Source organism: Rhinopithecus bieti, unplaced genomic scaffold (genome assembly GCF_001698545.2).
Source record: "Rhinopithecus bieti isolate Rb0 unplaced genomic scaffold, ASM169854v2 scaffold_22436, whole genome shotgun sequence".
NCBI lineage: Eukaryota > Metazoa > Chordata > Mammalia > Primates > Cercopithecidae > Rhinopithecus > Rhinopithecus bieti.
The window spans coordinates 12,867-25,281 of NW_016810644.1; the positions used below are offsets into that span (position 1 = coordinate 12,867).

The window sequence follows — 12,415 nt, forward strand, 5'->3', positions numbered from 1 at the left end:
CATAGTATCAGAATTCATTTAGTCTAAGGTCTGTGAAGGCTTTCCTAAAGCAAAGGGAATGTCACCCTATTCCTGAAGGATTCAGAGGACTGTTTTTCCCCACACTCTCCTAAAATCATGCTTTTTGTTTTAAAATTTTATTTATATTTCTTTATTTTAATAACAAAGCTCAGCTATTTTTTTTCCCCTTGTGAGACAGAGTCTCACTCTGTTGCCCAGGCTGGAGTGCAGTGGCGTGATCTCAGCTCACTGCAACCTCTGCCTCCCGGATTCAAGTGATTCTCCTGCCTCAGCCTCCCAAGTAGCTGGGACTATAGGCACCCACTACCACAGCTGGCTAATTTTTGTATTTTTAGCAGAGACAGGGTTTTATTACGTTGGCCAGGCTGGTCTTGAACTCCTGACCTCAAGTCATCCATCTGCTTTGGCTTCCCAAAGTGCTGGGATTACAGGCATGAGCTACCACACCCGGCCTACAAAGCTCAACTTTCTGATCTACTTTCTTTTTTGAAAAAGTTTTGTAGATATGGGGTCTCACTATGTTGTCCAGGCTGCTCTTCCACTGGTGGCCTCAAGTGATCCTACTGCCTCAGCCTCCCAAAATGTTGGGATTACAGTCATGAGCTACCACTGCTTGCCATCATGCTCCTTTTCTAAAACTAGGGACACAGATTTGCTCTGCACCTCTAATGCTTATGTTCGATGCTGAATCTCTTTCTAATTAGTTGTTTAAAAACAGTTTGCTTGAGGTATAATTGATATACAAAACCCTGCATATATTTAATATATACAATTTGATGAGTTTGGACTATGCAGATATTCGTGACGCCATCATCACAATGGAGGTGGCTAACTAGTTCTTTTTTTTCCTTTTCTTTTCTTTTTTTTTTTTTTTTTGAGACAGTCGTGCTCTGTGACCCAGGCTGGAGTGCAGTGGCACAATCTTGGCTCACTGCAACCTCTGCCTCCCAGGTTCAAGCAATTCTCCTGCCGCAGCCTCCCACATAACTGGGATTACAGACGCATGCCACCACACCCAGCTAATTTTTTTTTTATATTTTTAGTAGAGACAGGGTTTCACCGGGTTGCCCAGGCTGGTCGCAAACTCCTGAGCTCAGGCAATCTGTCTGCCTCGGCCTCCCAAAGTGCTGGGATGACAGGCGTGAGCCACCGCGCCTGGCCAACTAACCAGTTCTTCTGCATTCAATCAGTCCATGAGGAGGGGCCCTTCTGTGCAACATGGAGTGCAGAACTGAGTTCTCAGCTCAGTTCAACAGCCCTAGCCGCGCCACCTTTCACAAGTCACGTAACCTCCCTAAAGTTCAGCTTCAGGTCTAGGAGGGAGAGCACACGACGTGTTCTCCCTAGGATGGCTGTGAGAATTCATGCCGTGAAATTCTCAGCCCAGTGTTTATCACACAGTAGGCACCCAGTAAGCAGGAGCGAATAATCATTATAGTAACAGGAGAGAACATATATCTGATAACGGCCAGGAGCCACGTGGATGCCTGGTGGCTTATTTCAAGGAAGGGGCCAGTGGTTCACATGGTGAATTATTGGGTTTTTGGATCTTAAAAACTCTAGAGAGACAGCATATGGAGTAGTGGCTAAGAGAACTGATTCTGGAGCCGAATTTGACTGCTTAGTAATGATGTAACCTCATGCCTCAGTTTCTTCATCTGTGAAGTAGGGGACACCTACTGCTTGGGGTGAGTTTTAAGAGCATTCATGTGCAAAGAACCTAAGATAGCCTAGCAGATGGTGGGCAATGCATACACATTCACTCTTACATTGTTAAAAATAGTGGCTGGGTGCGGTGGCTCACACTTATAATCCCAGCACTTTGGGAGGCTGAGACGGGTGGATCACTTAAGATCAAAAGTTTGAGCCGGGTGCGGTGGCTCAAGCCTGTAATCCCAGCACTTTGGGAGGCCGAGACGGGCGGATCACGAGGTCAGGAGATGAAGACCATCCTGGCTAACATGGTGAAACTCCGTCTCTACTAAAAAATACAAAAAACTAGCTGGGCGAGGTGGCGGGCGCCTGTAGTCCCAGCTACTCGGGAGGCTGAGGCAGGAGAATGGCGTAAACCCGGGAGGCGGAGCTTGCAGGGAGCTGAGATCCAGCCACTGCACTCCAGCCCAGGTGACAGAGCGAGACTCCGTCTCAAAAAAAAAAAAAGATCAGAAGTTTGAAACCAGCTTGGGCAACATAGGGAGATCTTGTCTCTACAAAAAATTAAAAAAAAAATTAGCTGGGCAATGGTGGGATATGTCTGTGGCCCCAACTACACGAGAGGCTGAGGTGGGAAGATTGCTTGAGCCCAGGTCAAGGTTGCAGTGAGCCACAATCATGCCACTGTCCTCCAGCCTGGGCAAGACAGCAAGATCCCACTTGGGGGTTCAAACATGCCCTCTTTGGTGAGGCTTACCCTACGCAGGCACCTGCTAATGGTGGTGAGTTAGAGAAGCACAGTGTTGGTGAAGATGAGCTTTGGGCTGTCTGTGGTGGAGTGCTTTACCTAAGGCTTGTCAGCTGCAGGATCTTAGACAAATCACTTAACCTCTCCAGTTCTCACTTTGCTAAAAAAAAAAAAAAAAAAATGGGGCTGGGCGTGGCAGCTCACATCTGTAATCCCAGCACCTTGGGAGGCTGAGGAGGGCAGATCACTTGAGGTCAGGAGTTCCAGACCAGTCTGACCAACATGGTGAAACCCCGTCTCTACTAAAAATACAAAAACTAGCCAGGCGTGGTGGTGCATGCCTGTAGTCCCAGCTACTCGGGAGGCTGAGGCAGGAGAATCACTTGAACCTGGGATGGGGAGGTTGCAGTGAGCTGAGATCCCCCCACTACACTCTAGCCTGGACAACAGAGCGAGACTCCATTTTTTAAAAGAAGGGGGAATAATAGTATATATTAATACTTTAAAGGAATGCAGCAGTGAACCATACTCAGTGCTCAGGTCACACGTGGCTTCCATAAGGCAGTGTACCTTCACAGAGTAACCACCACACCCTGGGTCACGCACTGCTGGTTCCGCTTCAGGGACAGTCCTACGGGCTTCGCAAGAAGGACTGCATTTAATCTCTCCGTCATGATCATTTAATTTTATTTATTTCTTGTTTGTTTTGAGACAGGGCCTCACTCTGTCACCCAGGCTGGACTGCAGTGGCCAGTTCATGACTCACCATCACTGCAACCTCTGCCTCCTGGGCTCAGGTGATCCTCCCACCTCAGCCTCCCAAGTAGCCGGGACTGGTCTCGAACACCTGAGCTGAAGTGAATAGGCATGAACCACAGCACCGGGCTGATCATTTTATGGACGGACACGTTGACACACATCAGGGAGATGTCAGGAATTCCACGACCCGCTGTATACGCCATTCACTTAAGGACACAGAGCTATTAGGTTGGTGCAAATGTCACTAATGGCAAAAACTGCAATGGCATTTGCACCAATCTAAGAGTGACTAGAGACAGGTCGAGCCGGCAGCCTGGCTCCAGTTTGTGGTTTCCCTCACCACGCACCCCATGACTCACTCCTCCCATGCCTCTGTCCAAGGCTGGACATGGGTGCCTTCGGGAAGTCTAGTGTGAGTGGAAAGGGAATGAAGAAAGTAGATGGGAAACAGACCATCTCCATAGAATTCCTTCCAGTGGGATTTGTGTTATACTCACAGTAACTTTTGCAGTTTACACTGAGGGTGCTTCAGTGCAGCAGCAAGAGCCTTCCAAAAAGGAGCCTCCAAAACACTGTTGGTCACAGTCAGGACTTCCAGCTTATCATTCGTTGCAAACACAGAGCATAAGTCTTGCCACCAGCCATGGAGCGCTTTGCTCTCTGGTGCTCTGCATGGAAGGGAGAAGAGAGAAAACACCTTTTCGTTAAACTGCAGAAAACCTACTTGGAAGCCCAGGGCTGGTGTTCCCTATTCAGGTTAGGGCCATAGGCCTCTGGTGACTCTAAGATGTCCTCATTTAAATAAAGCACTCAGAAAAACCATCATGAGATTTCTCATTTCATTCCTGGAAGACTCATGGCCTCAAATAAGAGCCCTGTCTGTTGCCATGACTTGGAAAAAAGGAAGTTGCTTTCATTTTGTATTTATTTTTTTGAGACAGGGTGTCACTCTGTCGCGCAGGCTGGAGTGTAGTGGTCTGAACACAGCTCACTGCAGCCTCTAACTCCCGGGCTCAGGCGGTCCACTCCAGCTTCCTGAGGAGCTGGGGTTACAGGCACACGCCACGACACCTAACTCATTTTTGTATTTTTTGTTGAAGCAGGGATTCTCCATGTTACCCAGGCTGGTCTTGAATTCCTGGGCTCAAGCGATCCTCCTAGCTTGGTCTCTCAAAGTACTAGGGTTACTGGCTGAATCACCGTGCCTAGACAGGAATTGCCTTTTTAATTACATGGGATTTATGTAGGGGGCAGAGATTGAATTATATTCTGTACCTCCATTCTTACCCTGTGTATATACAATTCTTATTCTTTAAAAAAAACATATAGGATCAGAATAAAGGAAAATTAATCTTTTGACACAGTGAGTATAAGAAAGAAAAATCCAGAGCTAGAGTGGCATGTAGTTTGGCTGTAGAAGGACCTGCTGACTTTCTCTTTCATTCTTCCCCATACAGTCCTTTCAGGGAGGCTGACCAAGATACACATGTGAAGACTGCTGTTGGTTGCATTAAAGAAATAGTTGAAAGTGGCCAGGCACGGTGGCTCACATTGTAATCCCAGCACTATGGGAGGCCAAGGCAGGCAGATCATAAGGCCAGGAGTTCGAGCCCAGCCTGGCCAATATAGTGAAACCCTGTCTCTACTAAAAATACAAAAAAGATTAGCCGGGTGTGGTGATGGACACCTGTAATCCCAGCTACTTGGGAGGCTGAGGCAAAGAGAATTGCTTGAACCTGGGAGGCGGAGGTTGCCGTGAGCCAAGATCGTGCCATTGCACTCCAGCCTGGGCAACAGAGAAAGATTCCATATCAAAAAAAAAAAAAAGAAAGAAAGAAATAGTTGAAAGCAACCCAAAAGTCTATCAAGGGGGAAATAGTTTAATCATCTCTAGCACACCTATTTTTCAAAGAATACTTCATTGAAAAGGTGTGCATAGACATTGCCAAGACACAAAGATGAAAAAAGTAATTTTTAGAATATTTACAGTAGCACGTAGTTTTGCATAAAATTTAAATCCCATGAAATGGATTCATCCATTTTTGCATCCACCAAATACATAGAAATGCAAATAAGTAGGAATGATATCAACTCCCTCCAGGAACCCACACAAAAATGATCAGTGGACTAATCAATGTGAAAGAAATGTGTCATGTCTTAAGATTTCTGTGGATGTCAGGGCTTAAGACTATGCAGCGTCATAGAAAGACATTGTGATTCACTGTGACTAGATTCTTGAGGTCTTAGTTGGGTGACTGACAGTTATCACCAAGTTGAACATCAAGCTCTGGTGTTTATTCCGGAACCTCCCTAATAACAGGTCCTCGGGGACTGGAGGGCTCCTTGAATGTGATTTTGTGGCGTGCGTTGGAATTGCCCACGTAAGTTGGGAGTAGACATAAGAAAAACATGGTTTGGTGTAGCCATTCAATATTGGAGTGAATAGAATTCATTCTACCTGTGGCACGCCTGGTCTCACGAGCAGCTGAACAGGTAGGCCTCCGTCACAACTGTTTTGGCACTGACTGGGTGGATAAGTTAAATCTTAAAAGCTGACAGAGCCAGAGCCCTCATAGGAAGGCTGAAATGTAACAAAAGCCCACCAAGAGTTTTGCCCAGGCTTTTCCTGGGCCTTGAGGTATGACAAGATAATGAAGAAACTCTCAACGGGACCCATTCAGAATTAAACAAGTTTTTGTTGGGGGTCTGAAGGATCTCCCCAGACCTTCACAAACAAATTTTATTGGGGTCTGAAGGAACTCCCCAAGCCTCCATGATTTAGTGGGAGACAAGATAAGGATAATCACCCCAGCACCTGGACTTATCTAGTTAAGTATATTTACTGAGGTTCCAGAGGGAGGTCTACAGGACTCAGACCTTAGTTATAGATTAAAAGAAGTTAATCACTTATGTCTTTAGAGGAATACACACTTACATGTAAACATATAGCTAGAAGGCATATAAGCTCTGGAAAGCTTTATAATTTTTAGTTGGTCTGGTGATATTTCTTGGCCTTCGCCCTGTAACCAGTTACAGAAATAAACTCTCTTCTTTTGCAGTTCATCTGTGTCTCGTTATTGGGCTGTGAGAATAAGCAGCCCGACCCCCAGTTTGGGTCAGGGACATACCCAAGAAATACGAAGTTTCCCTGGAAAGTAGCTTAGTGATATCCATGCTGATAAAGTTATAGATGTGATGTGTACATATCTTGTGATGCAGCAATTCCTTTAAAAAATATATATACCCTGGTGACGGGGCACAGTGGCTCACGCCTGTAATCCCAGCACTTTGGGAGGCCAAGGCAGGCAGATCATGAGATCAGGAGATCGAGACCATCCTGGCTAACATGGTGAAACCCTGTTTCTACTAAAAATACAAAAAATTAGCGGGGCGTGGTGGTGAGCACCTGTAGTCCCAGCTACTCGGGAGGCTAAGGCAGGAGAATGGCGTGGACCCAGGAGGCGGAGCTTGCAGTGAACCGAGATCGCGCCACTGCACTCCAGCCTGGGCGACAGAGCAAGACTCCATCTCAAAAAAAAAAAAACCAAAACAAAAAACAAAGGAAAAACAAAAAATAATCCCTGGCTGGGCATGGTGGCTCATGCCTGTAATCCCAGCACTTTGGCAGGCAGAGGCGAGAGGATTGCATGAGCCCAGGCGTTCAAGACCAGGCTGGGTAACAAAGTGAGCCCCTCATCTCTACAAAAAATAATACCATAAATAAAAATATATGCTAGAGCAGGGGTTGGGAAACTTTTTCTGTAATTGACCAGGTAGCAAATATATTCAGCTTTTCTGGCAGTGAATTTCCCGGCAATGACTCGGTCCTGCCACGGCAGTGGGGTAGCAGTCACAGACAATATGTCACAAGCATGGCCAGGCTCCAATCAAACTGCATTTACCTAAACAAGCAGAAAAAGCTGGGTTTGGCCTCCTGGTTGTAGCTTGCTTACCTCTGCCCCGGAGGAACTCAGCCATGGCTGAGGAGACCTGCACACTGCCCGTCGTGGTGAAGAACGGAACAGAACTTAAATTACTTAAAATTTAAATATCTCATCACATAAGGAGAGACCAACTTTTATCCACACACTAGACCAGTCTATGTCTAGGATGAACATTAGCGCTACATATCCGTATGCTGAAGACTTAGGCAGTCTTTCATGGAAAGACAGGAATCTGGAAGAGATTGTGGTTCCTTTTTGCAGAGCAGTTAAGGAACAAGAAGGCATTTCCCTTATGCAGCAGGACAATGTGCCCCCTCTCACCAGGAGTCAGTCTAAATTGCCTCTCTCTTCTCATCATAGCCATTGGGGTCAAATTTTAGTTTGTCTTAGCTTCGACCAAACATGTGACCCAGGACAAGGTGCTTCGTACACCTTCAGTGCATCATGGAGTTGGAGACAGAAATAATTCACATCAAGTAAGTGTTTGACATTGTGTCTGCCATATGGCAAATGCCAAATAAATATCAACCGATACGAAGAAATGAGTAGTGAGCGCTTTTTTCCACTTCTTAAGAAAAAGAAATCCATTATATTTGCCAAAATAGAGATCTGCCAGAAGAGTTTTGGTCGAGTGGAGGGGATGAGGAATTACTTGAGTAGTAACAGTTTGTATCTACTTAGCACTAAATGAAGGACTGGACTTATTCAGTGTGTTTTAGATTTTAACATGTTTAACAACCTTCTGAGATACATACTTTTTTTTTTTCTAAGATAGTGGCGTGATCTCGGTTCACGGCAGCCTCTGCCTCCTGAGTTCGAGTGATTCTCCTGCCTCAGCCTCCCGAGTAGCTGGGATTACAGGTGCCCACCATCCATGCCTGGCTAATTTATATATATGACCTATAATTAATCAGTAATATAACTATATTTATTTTTTCTCTTTTTTTTTTTTTTTGAGAGCCGGAGTCTTGCTCTGTCGCCCCAGGCTGGAGTGCAGTGGTCGGCCATCCTCAGCTCACTGCAAGCTCGCTCCCAGGTTTACATTCTCCTGCCTCAGCCTCCTGAGTAGCTGGGACTGTAAGTGCCTGCCACCACGCCTGGCTAATTTTCTGTGTTTTAGTAGAAATGGGGTTTCACCATGTTGGCCAGCCTGGTCTCGAACTCCTGGCCTCAAGTGATCCACCTGCCTTGGCCTCCCAAAGCGCTGGGATTACAGGCACGAGCCACGGCACCCAGCCTGTTTCTTTTAATTCAAGATGGACAAGATATTTTTACACGGAACGAAAGACCGGGTGTACTGTCTGATATGGTAGCTACTAGCTGCATGTCGCTATCTACACTTACATTCACTAAAGTTACATAAAATGTAGATGTTCATTCACTCGGTCACACCAGCCACATTCCAAGAGCTCAGAGGTCGCATGTGGCTAGTGGGTCCCGTATTGGGTAAGACAGATTCAGGATGTCTCCATCATCACCTTAAGTTCCACTGGGCAGCACTTTCCTTGAAACAAAAAGTTCCTGATACACAAAAGTAGGAGTGAGGCTGGGTGCAGTGACTCGTGCCTGTAATTCCAGTGCTTTAGGAGGCCAAGGTGGGAAGATTGCTTGAGGCCAGGAGTTGGAGATTAGCCTGGGTGACATGGAGAAACCTCATCTCTCCAAAAAATAAAATAATTAGCCAAGCATGGTAGTACATGTGTGCAATTCCAGATACCCGGGAGGCTGAGGTGGGAAAATCGTGTGAGCCCAGGAGGTTGAGACTGCAGTAAGCCACGATCGTAGCACTGCACTCCTGGGCAACAGAGAGACACTGTCTCAAAAAAAGAAGTAGGAGTGATAGATAAAGCAAAGTCCCATCTTTATGGGCACGCAGCACAGAGGGAAGGAGGGTGCACAACGTATCTTTTTGCCCAGGATTCTCCCAGGTTTAGCACGGAAAGTCCTATATCCCAGGAACACCTTCAGTCCTGGCAGTAAAACCAAAGCTCTGGGTCCCAGAAATCTCCTTAATCCTAAACAAACTGGGACAGTTTGTAAAACAAACGTGTACCACCCTAGATATATGTTTATCTTAAAACAGAAGTAACTGGCCGGGCGCGGTGGCTCACGCCTGTAATCCCAGCAATTTGGGAGGCTGAAGGGGGAGGATCACCTGAGGTCAGGAGTTCAAGACCAGCCTGGCCAACATGGTGAAACCCCGTCTCTACTAAAAATGCCAAAATTAGCCAGGTGCAGTGGCAGGCATCTGTAATCCCAGCTACTCAGGAGGCTGAGGCAGGAGAATCACTTGAACCTAGGAGGGGAGGTTGCAGTGAGCCGAGATCGCACCACTGCACTCCAGCCTGGGCAACAGAGTGAGACTCTGCCTCAAAAAACAAAACAACAGAAGTACTGTGCAAACTAGGCCAGGGAAGCGATCAGAAAGGTTTGCAGATTGACCCCTAAACACCCAGGAGATTGTAGTCAAGGGCCCCGGGTAGGATGGGCTCCCCAAGGACAGAAGCACTTACTCAGAGCCAGGATGGGAGCTGGAGCTGAGCTTCCACATGTTCTTGAAGTTCAGGGTGACAGTCAGTTCCACCTCCTGCAAATGTTCACAGCGCTTCAGGCAAAAAGCAGACACCTGAACGTCTTTATTGTTGCCAATTTTCAAGACAACTTTACGGTAACCATTTAGGGCTTGGCTTACAAAGGCTTCCTCCTGGATTTCATGCAGACAGTAGAATAACTGTGGGACCCCATAGCACGGAGAAGGTGGCTCACATTTCTGCAACCGAGATATGACTTTCAACAGTTTCCTCTTATTATTGAAAGACACCTTGCATCCAAATGACTGTTCCACGGCCGAAGCGCAGGTCCCGTTTAGAAAGCCGAATAAGAAAAGTCCCATGTGAGAGAGATAGCTCTTGCTTCCTCTGGGACTCGCTATCAGGTGCTGGATATTCACGTGGCTCAACACATGAAAGTTTTTGAGTCTTTGTGGGAAACAGAGAACATAAAACAAGGCCGCAAAAAATTCCTGAAAAATCAGGAGGGTAAAGGCGTAGCGGTCTTCCTCACCCGCAATTCTTCGAAGAACACTCATGCCGAGGAAGGCGGCGACTCCCGTCTGATCCAACTTGGCTTCCTCAAGGTCTTCTTTACCAAACACCCATTTCCTGTGCCACATGCTGTCTGCGGCCAAGTGACACAGACCCTCCAGTTGCGCTTGGTGGATCTTTCTGGAAAAGTTCTCAGCTCTGGTGGGAAACAAGCTAGAAATATACCGGACGAACACAGAGGTGGCATTTGGACATGCCTGTGTCAGATTGTTTCCTCTCTCCATTTGCTGTTTCAGACCAGAGCAGACCATCCAGCAAACCACAGGGACCTGGCACATGGAAAAGAGAATGGTGTTTTCTATGGCGAAACTCAAGACTCGATCTCTCTCTCTGTGTCCAAAATACATCTGGAAATACTTGATTTTTTCCATCGTGTTAAACCCTGGAAGGGTGACGAGAGAGGGACATTTCAGCAAGGGCTTGCATGTCGGCCAAGAGGTACATCTTATCATGATCAGTAGCGTGGCCTCCGGAAGCATCCTTTTGCTCAGCAAACTGCTCAGTAGGACAGACCCAGGCAATTTCTGCCTCCAGTCTTCACTCAGGTCCTCCGGTCTGTTGATGAGGGTAGATGTGAGCTCTTCAAAACCATCCAACAGCAGCAGAAGTTGGTCTGGTTTGGACATAATCTTTGCCACAAGGTCCTGAGATCCAGGCCACTTGTGCTCTATCAGCTCGGAGAAGCTATGCTCCGTTGTCTGGTTCATCTCTTGGCAATGGAAGTAGAAAGCACACCAGAGCTTGTGGGTGTAGAACCTGTTACTGGCCCACTCCAACATCACCCTCTTAGCCAGGGTTGTTTTTCCAATCCCAGGAACTCCCTGTATGACCACAGTCTTGGGCTGTCTACCGTGGGGTCTTTTGGGTAGAAGCAGACATGGTAAGTACTCCGTGTGCCTGTGTACATCTTGGTAAAAGAAGTCCCTCTGGTTTCCAGGCCAAGTCATAAAGTCCCATGTGGGGAAACACTTGTCTATCACATTCAATTTGTACTGCCGTATTTTACCTAGATTTGTGAGATGGGAGAAATAAAAGGTATGGCATTAGAGTTAATCATGAGAACTGATAGAGCAGTAAGAAAACCAGTCTCTATATCTACTTGAAGCCCTGTGATGCCCTGGCATAAATGAAATAACCTTTCCTGATACTGTTGCATCAATTAGGAAGCAGCAATGAACAGAAAACTCAACTTGAAGTGGCTTAAACAAAACAAGGACTGCTTTCTACACGAGAAGTATGACGGGTGTAAAGCTGTTGAAATTACTTTCAGTGGCGCCATAGTTTCAGGTCCAGCAGCATCACGATTCTCTCAGCCCTTTCTTTGTATTTCTTGCCTCACAGATGTAAGATAGCTGCTGTAGTGTTAGCTGTGTTATCTGCATTCAAATCAGAAATACTTGGGAGGGCTGGGTGCGGCGGCTCATACCTGTAATCCCAGCACTTTGGGAGGCTGAAGAGGGTGGATCACTTGGGGTCAGGAGTTCAAGACCAACCTGGCCAACATGGTGAAACCATGTTTCTACTAAAAATACAAAAATTAGTCAGGTGTGGTGGTGCACACCTGTAATCCCAGCTACTCAGGAGGTGGAGGCAGGAGAATTGCTTGAATCCAGGAGGCAGAGGTTGCAGTGAACCAAGATTGCGCCACTGCACTCCAGCACAGGTGACAGAGTGAGACTGTGTCTAAAAAAAAAAAAAAAAAAAAAAAAAAAAAAAAAAAAAAAAAAAAAAAAACAGGCCGGGCACGGTGGCTCCTGCCTGTAATCCCAGCACTTTGGGAGGCCAAGGCAGGCAGATCATAATCACTTGAACCTGGGAGTTAGAAGGTTGCAGTGAGCTGAGATCACGCCACTGTACTCCAGCCTGGGCGACAGAGCGAGACTCTGTCTAAAGAAAGAAAGAAAGAAGGGAGGGAGGAAGGAAGGAAGGGAAGGAAGGAAGGGAAGGAAGGAAAGGAAGGAAGGATTGTGTGTGTGTGTGTGTGTGTGTGTGTGTGTTTTGTTTTGTTTTGTTTTTTTGAGATGGAGTCTCATTCTATCATCCAGGAGTACAGTGGCACGATCTCAGCTCACTGCAACCCTCCGCCTCCCAGATTAAACAATTCTCCTGACTCAGCCTCCCGAGTAGCTGGGATTACAGGTGCCCACCACCACGCCTGGCTAGTTTCTGTGTGTGTGTGTGTTTTT

The 12,415-nt window shown here is 46.6% G+C and overlaps 1 protein-coding gene across 1 annotated transcript in view; it reads right to left on the reverse strand.

The window, feature by feature from the left end:
- NLRP8 (NLR family pyrin domain containing 8) overlaps positions 1-12,415 on the reverse strand; it is a 31,457-nt gene that overhangs the window by 12,190 nt on the left and 6,852 nt on the right. The window contains exons 3-4 of the mRNA XM_017892531.1: positions 9,639-11,235; positions 3,679-3,849 (exon numbers count right to left, since the gene is read on the reverse strand). Of these exons, the coding sequence (XP_017748020.1) occupies positions 3,679-3,849; positions 9,639-11,235 (1,768 nt within the window). The remainder of the gene's footprint in view (positions 1-3,678; positions 3,850-9,638; positions 11,236-12,415) is intronic.